We start from the raw sequence: 15,452 nt of genomic DNA on the forward strand, positions 1-15,452 counted from the left end.
GCAAAGATGAGCCTCGTCTGTCCAAAGACGGGGGCAATTTGAGCATCAATAGGATAATAACAATAACTGCAGAAGACTGAAACATACACAGTATGTATAAATCCAGGAGGTCATAATGAGGCTTAAAAAACCCACAGCCCACAATGCATTGATCACTTCGAGAATTCAGGCAACCAATTTGCTAATTTGAAAAGAAAGAATTATGCCTATATCCTGCCTTTCCTATAGGAACTGTATGTGAGAGTCATCTCAGTTGATGGGATAAGTTAGTCTTTATGTAAGTATTCCAGTAACACATGAAGAAATAATGGCAAAATGGGAATATTGTCAATCTGCAATCTCTGATGAATGAATAAATCCAGGCAATGATTATCAGTGGCAGCTAACATCACAAAAGAATAGAGAGGCACAGAGATACTAGGTGTCTCTTAATGGAAATGTACAAAGCCACTTATGAAGTAGTCTTGCCCAAAATGACAAACCTGAACTTGCTTAACTCTAGATCTAACTACCAATTTAGTTATATTTAGCTGTATTCCATCACAGGGAATACAAGACAGAGGGTCACGTTAAAGGATCCGAAGAGATGTAATCAGTGAAATTTAGACTTCAGAAAACTCAACAGAGAGAAAACTCCGTAGCATTCTCCACCGAAGTTGCTAGAAAAAGTTGCTAGAAAAAGAAAACCTATAGATTAAAAAAAGACTGAAGAGGCTCATCAACCTATCACAACACCTATCACTAGGATCGTACGCCCACAGTGGTAGCTAGGATCCTAGAGCAACTGAAGTCCTGGAGAAATCGAAGTCTGATCAAACCTGACTTTCAAATGGAGATCATCTAACTGCTAAAAACTAGAGTTCAAGTGTCTTGGAAGCCATCGGATCCATAGTTCCCGATCATTTACAGTCACAACGATGTAGAGCATTTAAGTACTTCCCTGCTGAAACGATCTCTATCCTGCTCGTGAATTCGAAGCGGGTCAGTGGGTGTCGGACTGGACACTCATAGGATGTGGAATAGCAGCTATTTGGGGAATCATCCTCTGGCGTCTCAGCAACACTCATGGTAACACACAATGTGCATGGTTAATGCAACATCTTCCTTCATAAGCCATCAGCACACACTATGTTCTCTACACTCTTAAAACCTTGATTTAGATCTTACACATGCTTAGCTCTGGGACTACCTGCAACGTCTTCAGGATACTGATGAACGAATAGCAAAAATACTCATTTGGCCATTAAAACTGAGTACAAAGTATCATTCATTTGAACCAGCTGTGCAGACCAATGGCTCGTGTGACCAGAGCAAGCTGAGAGGGCAGTGGGATGTTATTTTCCCTAGAAGCACAGCTCAAATGTTCTCAGTCAAAGAATGACAAGGATCAACTAGTCTTCATGGTTGGAACAGATCACGTTTTATCTTTACCATATATTTTATGACCTGTAAACCTCAAGGTAAATCGTTAATCTACTTCCAACAGTGACAATTGGTCAGTTGAAACCTTTGTATACACAGAGCCTACTGCTTGTTGCTTAATGTAAGAGTGAAAGAAGAAGGTAGAAATCCGAAGATAACCGACCAGGTTCTGGGGAGCTAGGAAGCTGGGGAGTTGACAACACAACCCACAAACCCATTTTTATCAGAACGTTTCTAGCAAGACAAACTGAATGCTACAAAAGAAAACAATGTTAGCAATATTAATATTAAACATTTAAAAATTCTTCTTATGGACTTCCCTGGTGTTGCGGTGGTTAAGAATCGGCCTGCCAATGCAGGGGACACAGGTTCGATCCCTGGTCTGGGAAGATCCCACATGTTGTGGAGCAACTAAGCCCATGCGCCACAACTACTGAGCCTGTGCTCTAGAGCCTGCGAGCCACAACTACTGAGCCCACATGCCACAACTACTGAAGCCTGCGTGCCTAGAGCGCGTGCTCTACAACAAGAGACGCCACTGCAATGAGAAGCCCGGGCACTGCAACAAAGAGTAGCCCTGCTCGCCGCAACTAGAGAAGCCCGCGCACAGCAACGAAGACCCAACTCAGCCAAAAATAAATAAATTTAATAAATTTAAAAAAATTATTCTTAAATATTCCTTTTATAATAATCCTCTGTTATTCTGCATTCCCTTAGTCTTTGCAGCTAAAGCAAAAATCGTATCTTTTTTATATGTTATTCTCTAATTATTCAGGCGTTGCTTCAAATACATGCATATGTCTTTGGCTGCATATCAAATCTTTGAAAAGACAAGAATGAGCTTTTAATACACAGCCCCCTTTTCTCTTAATGCAGTGACACAGAGGCACCCAAAAAGCCTTTGCTGGAGGAAGGAAGGAAAGAAGGGAGGAAGGGAGGGAGGGAGGGCAGATTATTCAGCCTGTCTAAGTCTAAAGGTTGAATTATTACATTACTGCCCAAGCTCTGGTCGGCAGAGATAATACTTCCAAGACTAAATTTAAAGACAAATCTTTAGACTTAAATTGAATGTCAAGAAAAGATTTATAGGTTGTCCAATTAAGATGAATGAATGAATGATTAATTACTATGGGGCCTATAGTAGGTGATTCAAGTATAGTAATTCAAGTAACTTGGTGCAACTATTAAAATATGGACTAAATGACCAATTCACCTCAATTATAATGCTATTACAACTTTGCAATTATTTCTTCTTTAATACACCATATGATTCTTCCCAAGGTTTTTTTAAAGTCAAACTAAAAATGATTAGTCATATATTTGATAATATGTGCATAAGTGACATTAATTCACCCACTTTAACAATACTTGTTACTAGTAATACGTAAGATTACCTCCGAGTAATTTGGCGAGAGATACTTCCCATTGCATTTCGCAATGCTCCTCAGAATTTTTAATGCTTTATCTCCTTTCTTCCGAGTAATCAGCCAACGGGGAGATTCAGGAACCACCCTGGTGAGAAGAAGTCTTTTTTGAGTTATGCCTGCGTATCTCAAAACTTAAAAGTTTATGACTTGAATTTCTCTGTTGAAATGGATCTTGCGATCAGATACATGTTTCGGAGATTCTGAGAGCTTAGAACTGGCTCTCTGAAACATAGATTATCTTTGTAAGTTTATAACGGACGGGAAAAAATGCTCACTTGATAACTGAATTATTGCTCATGATAAAAATAATCAATATTACATTGCTCTTGCAAGAAGACTGTTTTAGAATATACAGTCCTCAACTACAAAGATGAAAAACACTGGGATTTAATGAACATTTAGGAAAAGGTTAAGAACCCAATTTACATAAACTGGTTTGCTCATCTATTAAAATTAGATTAGAGGATGATTAAAATATGTTCATTCTAACAGGAGTCAAATGCATACACCGGTAGCTTTCCGATAACTTAATTTTCTGATGCTCTTAACATTTTCTTATTCCCCTGAGAATTCCTGAGTCACATTAGTTTGCTTAATAAAACACACAGACAAGCAAATCTTGTTCACTGCATTTAAACTGCGTGTTGAAATACTGGCAGATACGGTCTGTTGCCTTGTAGTTTTCATAAAAAGATTACAAAATAATAAAACATAATTCATACTCTATTTTAAAGGTGTTTTTCAATTTTATGAATTTAATAATAACTATTAGTCAAAAACCAATAAATAATCTCTAGAAATTCGCAAGGCCCACAGCCATTCTGGAGATGTTAGAAAATCTCGCCTTCGTTTTCATGTTGGTTTGGAAGCACAAATTCTACATTTCTGCGGAATAAGAATAGATTTGATAATGACCAAAACCACATTACCAGTAATAAAGGAGGAAGAGAAAGTTGGGCAGCGTGATGGCCAGCTGGATTCCTTGCCAATTGGGGATGAAGTAGGCGATTCCAGGGAGAATGATGATTCCAAGGGTGAAGAACATTTGAATCACTATTCCCACAATCCTCCTTTGTTTTGAACCTACTATTTCTGTCACTGAAGGAAAACAAACAGAGAGGTTAGGGAAGCTCAAGACCAGCTCCAAAACAAACGGACAAACAAACAAACAAACAGACGTTACACCTGTGACGTCCATCCATCAGCGGCGCTAGAATACTATACAGGACTCTCAAAGATCCCGAAGCTTCCTTAGGCACTGCCCTGATGGGGATGTGCTTCCCAGACAGCTCAGGTCCCTTCCTCTCCCCCTCTGCTCTGCGTTATCAACAAGCATATGCCATCCTCCTACGCACCCAGCCCAGCACCCTTCCGGGTATTCAAAGAACATATGTGTTGGTTTTAGGAAAGCTTAGACGATGACTATTTTGAAAAGTAATTGTAAGTATCAAAACATAAATACAATAAAGTGGCTAGATTTTATCAGTCTTTAAAGATTTGCATATTACAGTCTCTTTAGGTGATTCATCATGGACATTAGATTCTACAGATAAATTTTTCACTATCACAAGAGAGTTTCTATCAAGTGATAATTCTCTCCACAGGGGTGGACCTTTCATTTGTGTGATATTTCTTTGAAAATCACATGAGGAATTTTACTGTTGGCATCCTTTCCTCCCCTCCCCTCCTGCTGATCTGTTTCTATCTGTCTCTAATTCCATTCTGATCATCCTGGCGTATGTTACCTTATTGCTGCCCTAAGATCACAACCAGGAAAACTCACCTAGACTGGGGTCTCCTTAAAAACGCTTCATAGTCCAAAGTTATCCCTTCTGCTCCAGCCATCAAACCGTCAGCCCCCCAGCTCTCTCTCTCCTTCCTCACCCACAAAAAGATCTTCAAAGGGTCCCCAAAGCGGGCACCCCAAAGAGGGGCTGTCCAGCAGTAACAGAAGTGAGTGGAAGCCCACAGATCTGGGGTGATAATCAAAGAGGAGGCTTCGTATTTCCCTGGTCACAAATCCACCACGACTTTGAGTGGGTGCCCACCCAAGACACTACTGGAAAGGTAGCAGCCAGGACCTTCCCCAGTAATAGGAGCAAAGAGAAGTTTTTCTTTCCTCACACTCAGACGTCCAACTTTCTAGGTATGGAAGATAGCAAAGGGTTACAAACGAACTTCTCCTTTTCAGGCCATATCTCCTGCACGGCAGAAAGTTCTCCACTTGTGCGGAAGGAATAGAATTAAAGAAATAATATTTGAGAGCACAGCAATGTTATCTCAAACTGTATCACAGAAATACATGGAAAATGTTTTAAAAATGTTTCAAGGGGGAATTCCCTGGTGGTCCAGTGGTTAGGACTCTGTGCTTTCACTGCTGAACGCCTGGATTCAATCCCTGGTCAGGGAACTAAGATCCCACAATCCACATGGCAATAGCCAAAAAAAAAAAAAAAGTTTCAAGGAACTACTGAAGTTTTTCTAAAGATTAGTCTCTAAGAAAACAAAGCAAGAAACCATGTGATAACCGTATGGCCGTGCCAGAAAGTGGTTCACCCCAGTATTTGGTGAGAGTCCATACTTGGTTCCCAAAACAAGATGGAACTTTAATTTCTAAAGAGTCAGCATCTTGCCCCTGCATCCTCCTGTTTGCAGAAATAACGTGGCAGCAGTGAAGCCTCGCCATACTTGCTGGAGGAAGGCTGACCAGCGGGACTTCTCACCCACCTAACCCTGGTTCTCGAACAGACAAGGAGGCGTAGCCAGCTCTTACCAATCACGTAGCAAGTCATCCACGTTCCCTTTCCAAACACGCCTTGTAGGAAGCGGAAGACCACAAACACAGGGAAATTGGGTGCAAATGCCACCACAACACCAGCAATGCCAACACCGAAACAGGATATTAAGTAAATGACTATTCGGCCGTACCTTTTGGAGGAAGAGAAAGGATGAGATTACCTTAAACGTTTTCTTCAACACAATGAGAAGACTCTCACTGCAAGTGTTGTTAAAGTAGGTTTAAGTACAGAATTTGTGTCCTTTATAGGTTCATTATTACCATGTCAAGGATCGCTGAAAATGCTACTCTTTGTTTTATAGCAAAGCCAGGGCAAATGAAAACATATGCCTCTGAAATGACATTACAAAATTTAAAGCATGGAATGCTTCCTTTGGGATTGCAGTTTCCAAAGAGATGACCCTCTCCATTACAACGTTTTTTTCCCATACAGTCACTCCAGTGGCACAGCTTGGACACTTCCTAGCATTTCTGTGGGTGGGGTCAGAGGAGAAAGGGACAGAAAGAAGCCAAAATGGTCATGACAGCCAGGAGGCCTGGCCTTCTGGCTCAAGTCATGCAACTTTGGGTGAATTCCTTAAATAATTCAAGATGCAGGTTTTGTTTGTTTGCTTGTGGGTTTTTTTCTTTTATCTTTTCTACAGTGAGGTTGTAGAGACCAAACTGAGATGCTAATGTGAAAGCTCTTTACAAACTATCAAGTTCACAATAAATGTGATTTGTTCTTAAGTTTTGTGTTTTACTTTCACCATTTACGTAGCCATTATTAAAGCGCTTAGGCAAAAGACACAGGTCACCGCGGGCAATATTCTGAGAGTCTGATGCTAAGTGGTTCAGTATAGCTGTGCTAGATTATTGGCTGGTGAAGCCCTGTCATCAACGACCTTTGAGAGATTTGATTCAAAGACATTTTCCCATAGAAATTTCCATCAAATTCACACAGCATCTTGCTTCAGAGTCTCCAGAGACACAAGTCGTCTCGGTTTACCTAGGTTTTAAAATTCACTCTCTGCCCTTCCCACTCTCCTCTCACAGATATAGGACCTACTAAATTGCTTCTTGTCCTTTCCTTCAAGAACATAAGAGATTGAAGGAGCTGAAAGATGGTCAGCCCCGAGGTGAGGCAGCATTATTCACAGCTCTGTCTTCCTCCCCAAAGTACCGGGTCACATCTGAGGACAGATGCTCAGCCCCTCCTGGAACACAGGTAGGAAAAGCCCCCTCCTTTAGTCAAGTTACTTTAGTTTGAAGATACGTTGATTGGCTGTGAAAGAGAAACATGCCGAAGAAGCAAAACCTAATGCTTAAATTAGGAAGAGTAACAACAAAATGAAAGAAATACATATTGAAAATCTGTAACTCAATTCCAAACGGCAGCCAGTTAGGAAAGAGAGGGTTGTGTGCGGAAGATTAAGGAAGGAAAAATGAATTGAAAAGGCTGTAAGGAGAAACAGTAGGAAAGACACAGATAAAAGACAGGGAGAGAGCACCAGACACAGAGGATTAAGGAGGATGTCACATGCCGAGGAGGGCTGGGGGACAACACACGAAAAAGACGACAGAGGAAGGGACAGGAACCAAAGGTGCTACCCATTTTGAAGTCCTGGTCTGGTCAAGTGCAGACCACCAACTGCCTACAGGATTGGGGGCATTTTGTCTTGAATTCTCCAATTAACTGCCGTTCTCAGCTCTGCAAGAGACACTCCCAGCCCTGCCCACTGCGAGCAGGGTCACGCTGACCCACTGATGCTGGGCTGGAGTGCTGGGAGCAACAGTGAGCCAGACATGGGGGACACGGAGAACTGTTAAATCACTGCAAGTCTGTTCATACCGAGAACTGGCATAAAGGAACAGTTAAACAGGAGTACAACAACCTACATCAATAATGTCTGAAACGGGGATATCTGAAGAGCGAGCACGACTGTCTTGAATATATACACTCACTTTGTGTCTGCCACTAACTGGTGTATTTGTGTATTTATGGATCTTCAAGAATAGATCAAATTCTTTTCATGGTTTTTGGAAAACTTTTTTTTTTGCAGAGTTTTTAATTTGTAGAATAAATACAAAAATTTGTTTTAATTAAATGAAACAGATTTGTAAGGGAGCGACCTTATGACTAAATTCATCAAACCGCGATCAGCGAGTCAAGCCGCGATCAGCGAGTTACCGAAGCCCATGGAATCACCTCCACGGCATCCAGCCAGCCAGCCGTGGGCCCCGCCATGAAGTCACGGCCTTGCGGCTCTGTGTTTCCTCTCAGATGCATTCACACCCCAGGGGAGCAGCCCCAACCTTTTGTACAGTTCAAGGGGTGAGGAGACGAAGCTTACAAAGGAAGGAATTAGCGCAGCCTCACAGGTATGAAGGTCCCAAGTGGAGGAATTCAGATTTTTTTCCAAAATTAGCAAGAATAGTTTTCTAATAGTCAACATGAAACATCTTCCTCTCCATAGGTACACATCATTTTCTAGATGTAAACTGGCTGCCACACCCATGCCTACCTGTCTGCTGCATAGCCCAAGGTGAATGCCCCGGCCAGGAAGCCCAGGTTTAGGATGGCTTGTGTGAGGTCCAGCATCCATGCATTGCCACACACGAGGTCAAACTGGGAAAACAAAGAAAACACATGGGAGACAGAGACGTGTGGCAATGCTTACCCTCAAGACACCCGATCATCTGTCCAGACCAGTGATCCTTAAACATTTTTGCTCATATGCTCCTTAAATAAAAATTTTAAGTGTATCGCAGATATTTTTACAGTGATATATAAACGTCTTCTTCATCAGTTTCGCTATCTGCCATGGATGTAATTTTCAGTACACGACAAAGGCTGACATTTTTCAATCGTTCTTTCAACTGTGCCTGATAGAGTACTATAGCCACGTGACGCCTACCACCATCCGGTGAAAACAAGTTCTTCAACAGCCTAAAATTTGACACTAATCTGTTTTCTCTTTGAATTCTTGTTTTCATTCCCACATACATGTATCCTAATATTTTTTGTAGAAAATGTGTTTTGTGTTCATGTATATTATGTTAATGGACAGGTAAATAAATACTTCTGCATGTAATAAATTATGTACATAAATTGACGTTTAATTAACATTTTTTTCTGTGACAATGTTTCTAACTATTAGAATCCTTTCTGATTGGGTTATAACAGTTACTTTTAGAACACAATTGACAAAAACATAACATATGATGAATCTTGAAAAAGAATTATTACTCAGGAGTAAAATTTTGTTGGAAATGCACTGCCCCTTTTCTAGAAGAATGTTAAAAAAGCCCGGGGTTTTCCACTTAGTTCATGTAATCTGTGGTTGAAGATTTTTTATTACTAGAATGAGTTAGGGCTCAACATCAATTCTATTCCTGTTTTTCATTTTTATAAAGTTATGTGCCAAGAAAACTTGTCTGTATAAATAAATTAATGGGAATGGAGAGAGTTTTGTTACAGTATTGTTACTCAATTCTTTTGCTTCCTTCTCAATGCCAAGATTTACAGAGTAATCTATCATCAAAATTATTTTTAACTTTTCTATTAACCAACATGCCATTTAAGACTCCTACAGTCTTGCTGTCAGGAAAGAAATGGAAACCACCAGACTTACAAAAAGTTGTTTAATCAAATCATTAGGGTCATTTACTTTCTTACCAATATTCCAAACTGTCCCACTGTTTGGTGCCCCACAGGTTTTAAAACCCCAGGTCAATACATCATAGGAAGATGGAAGAGAGGTAGGAGTCCTTCCGCAAAGGGGGAGAAGGATGTTAGGAAAAGGCCTGTATCCTCATCATGTCCATATCCTCAGACAGATCCATTTTGGACATATGTGCGTTGAGGCTCTGAAAACTGATTCCCTTCAGTGTAGCCAGGCCCTCTACCTTGTGATTTTCTCTGCACACCTCCAAATGGTATGCTTGCCTCAGTGTGAAGACCACTGCTCTAGACTGTAGCACGATGAGAAAATTAATGCTGTTGGAATAGGAATTGTGAGTGGTCTTATAGATACCGATTCAGAAGCAAACTGTAATAATATTTATTTATAGAACCTGACTTGTCTTGATTCTACAGCTAATGACCTGTCGACTAACACAGCTGGAAAAAGAAAACTGGGGTCAGTAGTAGCTGGCTCACTTCATAGACTTACCGAAAAGATTTATGGAGATTAAAGAAGTAAGAATATACACATATATGCATAGTAGGAGTAACTTAAAAGAGATTTATTGTCAATGTAGGTACTGGTTTTCCAAAGCAGAACAATTTCATTTTAAGTAAGCTTGCAGATGATTATTTTATCTGAAATAATTTCCCATTAGAATTAAACATATAAAGGATGCAATTAAAGTATATAAAATCTCAGAGGTCAAACAGGTGATTTAACCGCCAGAGAAAGTATTTTGACACAGAAAAATGTCAGCCAGTGTCAAATATAACCTCTCAAATCCTCCAGCTGAGCTTCAGATAACTTGGTTAACTAAAGATAGAGGAATGCTTTTCATAGATGACACAGCAAGGCCCAGCAAGAGCTATCCTTTTATGAACATACTTAGCTGCTTTCGAATTGCGTGAATTAAAATACCCCGAAATACTCTTTAAACACAAAGATATTCTCTAATATAAAACCAGTGATCTTGGATTTCCCTGGTGGCACAGCAGTTAAGAATCCGCCTGCCAATGCAGGGAACACGGGTTCGATCCCTGGTCCGGGAAGATACCACATGCCGTGGAGCAACTAAGCCCGTGCGCCACAACTACTGAGCCTGTGCTCTAGAGCCTGCGAGCCACAACTACTGAAGCCCACACGCCTAGGGGCCATGTTCTGCCACAAGAGAAGCCACCGCAATGAGAAGCTCGCGCACCGCAACAAGGAGTAGCCCCCGCTCTCCGCAACTAGAGAAAGCCCGTGCGCAGCAACAAAGACACAATGTAGCCAAAAATAAATAAATAAAAAAGAAATAAATTTATTTTAAAAAAAGTGATCTTTTTCACTCTCCCATAAAAGAAATTGTCAAAAAGGATTTTTTTGTATTTTGTATCACAACAAAATTAATTTAAAATAAATGTTTAGGGCTTCCCTGGTGGCGCAGTGGTTGAGAGTCCACCTGCCGATGCAGGGGACACGGGTTCGTGCCCTGGTCCGGGAAGATCCCACATGCCGCGGAGCAGCTGGGCCCGTGAGCCATGGCCGCTGAGCCTGTGCGTCCAGAGCCTGTGCTCCACAACGGGAGAGGCCACAACAGTGAGAGGCCCGCGTACCGCAAATAAATAAATAAATAGAATAAAGTAAAATAAAATAAAATAAATGTTTAAGTGGTTAAAGTGCTATCATAACTTAGTTTCTAAAGCACTATGATACCATCCAGACCACATATTGTCAGTCCGCTATACTTTGTTTTGCATCTCAGATGCTGGAGGAGTGGAAACTACAATTCTCAGAATCCTTGCCAGCAGGGGTTCTGTTTAGGTTCTGCCAGTAGGGGGCGCTGGTGCAAGATCAGAAGGCAGGTTGTGGGGATTCTGCTTCTGGCTGTGGCAGCAGCACTGGCTCCAACTGTAGCAGTGACAACAGTCAGTGCTTTTAACCACTCCCCGGCTACACAGGGGCAAATGCTGTGGAGCAGGGCAGGGGTTCTGCAGGAGCTGTCCTTCCTTGCTTTTCTAGCCTTTCCAAAACAGCTCAAACCCAAATCCTTTTATTCAATCCCTTCCCGCTTGAAATACCTAGCCTAGTTTCTCTTTTTATGACTGGGAGCCTGCCATTTTTCAAAAGCACAAAAGAAATTAATATAAACAAATTACATAACTTTAAAAGAAATGCACACACACACACATTTAGGTTCCCAGTAGGGAACAGACACTGCAGTCACAAGGATGGAAGGGCTTGGTTCTGACTCTTGCACGTACAGTCAGGAGTCAGACCCCTGCCTCCTGGGGCCGGTGCTTCCTAATCGGCTCTGAGCTCGCTGCCTGCTGCCAAAACAGCTCTGGGTCTGAGATATGTTTTTGTGTCTAGAGAGAGGTTGGCATGTACCAAAGCCAATGAACGTCATAGGCTGAAGACTTTTTCCTGAAATAAAGTACTAAAAGCTGTTTGTAGTTACCAGGGAGACCTAAAACCCATTTCTTGTCAAATTTAACTAAGTTTGAATCAAAGACACAAGCATTTACGTCTGTCCTAAGGCAATCTTCCAAGAACAAGGGAAGCATCTCCTTTTTTTTTCCTAAGTGTACAAGTTATTTTTAAATGCTCATAAATCCAGGTGTACCCATCCTGTTAATTTTCTTTTAAAGTCACTTTTATTTAAATTTCAAGTCATTTTTACACAAAGAGAGTTACTCCCCTTCGCATGAGCAGAAATCCAATCTGATAAAAGATTCAAACAACTGTTCATGGAATGCTGGAAGGGATCACATTGCTTCATTTCGCAGAAAGCACAACTCTAGCCTAATTAGATACTTTCGAAGAGCTTCCAACCAAGTGATTTTTTTAGCTTTTCCTAGTCATTAAAATCCAAACAGACACTATGTTAACTTGGGTTGTCGTGATAAAATGCTGGAGCAGGTCATCATCAGATCTATGCTCAAGTTTTGATTTCTAAATTATCCTTAGAACCAGAGTAACAGAATATCTTCCAAATACAAAGGCCAAAGGTAGGAAATAAGGTAAAAATAATGCAGGGATGCAAGAGACTTAGGACCTCAGGAGGGGGGCTTGCCCGCTCCTGAAACCACAGGGAATGACCCCTGATGACCGGCAGCTGGCTTTTCCATAGATGTCTCGTTTAGCCTTCTTGAACAAATTCTCACGTGAGAGATTCTAAGTTTAGAGGAACATCACGGTATTTGACTCCAGTGTGCCTTTGGTTTGACCACTGGGTGTAGGGTGCCTCTGGCTACACTTAGCACCGGCCAGACAATCACACATTGACCCCCATGGATGGATTCCATTTCTAATCAACAAGCCGCCACCACAGAGCCTAATAATGGTTAAAAATAGTGTAATCATAAAGAAAATCATTTGGGTTGGGTCTCCATGAGGGGGAAGGATGTCATTATTAATTCTAGTTTCAATGAAAATTTCTTTAACATGATCCGATAGCATTAGCTGGGTATCTTAATACCAAAATGTTAATGCTTTTCTGATCTGTATGAAGCATCATGATGAGCTGCAGGTATGAAAACTAACCATCAGGTATTTACAGCTTCCAGTGGTGGGCCTGGCATCATGCAGACGAGGCTGGGAGCAGTACCAGGGATGAGCAGGCTTTGCTTCTGCCTCTGTGAGGAGCTTATTATACGGCTTAGAAAGCCAGGATCAATTCATGGGCAGCAAATGCAGAGGAATTGACATCTGAATGGAATGGGATTGACTCTAAATGCGTGAGGGCCTCAGGGAAAGAAAGGACTGCTGGGACCCAGAGCCGTCAGATTCGTGAAGAAGGTGGGACCTAAACAGATCCTTCAACAATGAGTTGCATTTAGAAGGGAAAAAAAGGGAAAAGAAGGGTACTGAGCAGGGCGATGGGCAGCCGACGCTCAAGGACAGAAGCGTGCGGGCCAATGAGGTTCAGATCTGCCTGCAGCAGTGGAGGTGCCAGGCTCAGGTTTGAAGCTGAAGAAGCACCTGTGTCTGTGCCCCCAGCGGGGAAGGGGGCGCAGGTCCCGCAGGGACAGAGTTTCTTATTCAGGACACCAGAGGCATCGAGAGAGCTCACAACAGGGAGGAGGAAGTTCTAAAAGCTAGAGGAAGAGTCTGGAAGGTTGCAAATGGAGAGGTCCAGAGCAGAAGCCCTGGTGCCGGGACAGAACGAGATTCCAAGGAGATGATAGCAAGACTCAGAGACGAGACAGGAAACCCAAGAGTCTGCAACCATCACCTAGAACAGGTGATTTCACAGGCATAAAGAGGCACCACTGTGTGATGCAAGGTTTATAGAGCATCACCTGTCATATCAGCTGCTCTCCAAGGTGGATAATAAAAATAATGCCTCATCATTTATTAACTAAAGACCTTCGTGACTCACCCTCAAATCAACGTTCAAGCTGTTTTATTTCTTTGTAGTGAAGACAAGCAATTACTCATCTGAAAATGTTTACGATTTCTCTAAATAACTGAGACTATGTGAAGATGAGAGGAAGATGACAGGCTCTGAATCTGGACAGATCTAAGGGCAGAGAGGAACCGCGGCTCTGGAGTCAGCCCAGGTGTCGATCTAACACTCCTAGCTTTGTGTCCCTTGGTGATTTTCTTAGTGTCTTTAACCCTCTGTGTCCCTATCTATAAAATGGGGGTAAGAACTGGACTGATGCTGTCACTCAGGTAATATATGTAAAGTACTTAGCCCAATGCCCGAGATATTAAATACCCAATAAACGTTCCCAATTGCATTATGATTACTGATCTAATGTTGATGATAATAAATAGCATAATGAATGGTTTTATTATTTTTTTAATAAATGTATTATTTATTTATTTTTGGCTGCATTGGGTCTTCATTGCTGTGCACGGGCTTTCTCTAGTTGTGGCAAGCGGGGACTACTCTTTGCTGCAGTGCATGGGCTTCTCATTGTGGTGGCTTCTCTTGTTGCGGAGCATGGGCTCTAGGTACGCGGGCTCAGTAGTTGTGGCACTCGGGCTCAGCAGTTGTGGCTCGCAGGCTCTAGGGTGCAGGCTCAGCAGTTGTGGCACACAGGCTTAGTTGCTCCACCGCATGTGGGATCTTCCCAGACCAAGGATCCAACCCATGTCCCCTGCATTGGCAGGCGGATTCTCAACCACTGCACCACCAGGGAAGTCCCAATGAGTGGTTTTAAAATGTGGTTTTCAACACTGACTGCTCGTTAAAATGACTTGGAGTAAGTGAAAACAAGCCTAAGCTCCGCTCCAGACCAATTAAATCAGAACCTAGTCTAACAAGAAGGTGAGTTTGAAAACCACTCCTATGGAGCTTATCAGTGATTTACATGCCTGCTGGCGGGTAGTTAATTTTTGCACATTGTACTGGGTTGAATAGTGTCCTCCCCACCCCTCCCCCAATTTATGTCTATCTGGAACCTCAGAAGATGATCTTATTCGGAAATAGCGTTTTTGCAGATATAATTAGTTAAGATGAGGTCACACTGGATCAGGGTGGGCCCTAATCCAATGACTGGTGTCCTTATAAGAAGAGGAAGCAGAGGCACAGACACACACCTGGGGGGGACACCATGGGAAGACATAGGCAGAGATTGGAATGATGCATCTACAAGCTAAGGACCACCAAGGGTGGCCTGTGTGTTTGCTTGCTAGGGCTGCCATGATGCAGTGTGGCTTAAGCAACAGAAATTTATTTCCTCACAGTTCTGGAGGCTCGAAGTCTGAGATCAAGGTGTCAACAGAGTTGGTTTCTTTTGAGGCCTCTCTCCTTAGCTTGAAGACACTGTTTTCTCCCTCTGTCTTTACCTGGTCTTCCTCTGTGTGTATCTATGTCCTAATCTCCTTCTAACAAGGTCATTAGCCACTTGGATTAGGGACCACCTGAACAACCTCATTCCAACTTAATTTCCCCTTTAAAGAATCTGAAAAAGAGTGGATATATGTATATGTATTACTGAATCACTTTGCTGTACACCTGAAAATAACACAACATTGTAAGTCAACTATACTCCAATATAAAATAAAAATTAGGGGCTTCCCTGGTGGTGCAGTGGTTGAGAGTCTGCCTGCCGATGCAGGGGACATGGGTTCATGCCCCGGTCCGGGAAGATCCCACATGCCGCAGAGCGGCTGGGCCCACGAGCCATGGCCACTGAGCCTGCG

General features: G+C 42.1%; 1 protein-coding gene across 2 annotated transcripts in view; it reads right to left on the minus strand.

Annotated features, from left to right (window-relative positions):
* The window catches only part of SLC22A3 (solute carrier family 22 member 3), an 88,800-nt gene that overhangs the window by 40,341 nt on the left and 33,007 nt on the right, over positions 1 to 15,452 (minus strand). For both annotated transcript variants that reach the window (XM_067701610.1, XM_067701609.1), the window contains exons 2-5: positions 8,151 to 8,254; positions 5,623 to 5,777; positions 3,779 to 3,947; positions 2,817 to 2,934 (exon numbers count right to left, since the gene is read on the minus strand). In XM_067701610.1, coding sequence (XP_067557711.1) covers positions 2,817 to 2,934; positions 3,779 to 3,947; positions 5,623 to 5,777; positions 8,151 to 8,254 — 546 coding nt within the window. The remainder of the gene's footprint in view (positions 1 to 2,816; positions 2,935 to 3,778; positions 3,948 to 5,622; positions 5,778 to 8,150; positions 8,255 to 15,452) is intronic.

The sequence above is a fragment of the Pseudorca crassidens genome, chromosome 13 (assembly GCF_039906515.1).
Source record: "Pseudorca crassidens isolate mPseCra1 chromosome 13, mPseCra1.hap1, whole genome shotgun sequence".
Classification (NCBI taxonomy): Eukaryota; Metazoa; Chordata; class Mammalia; order Artiodactyla; family Delphinidae; genus Pseudorca; species Pseudorca crassidens.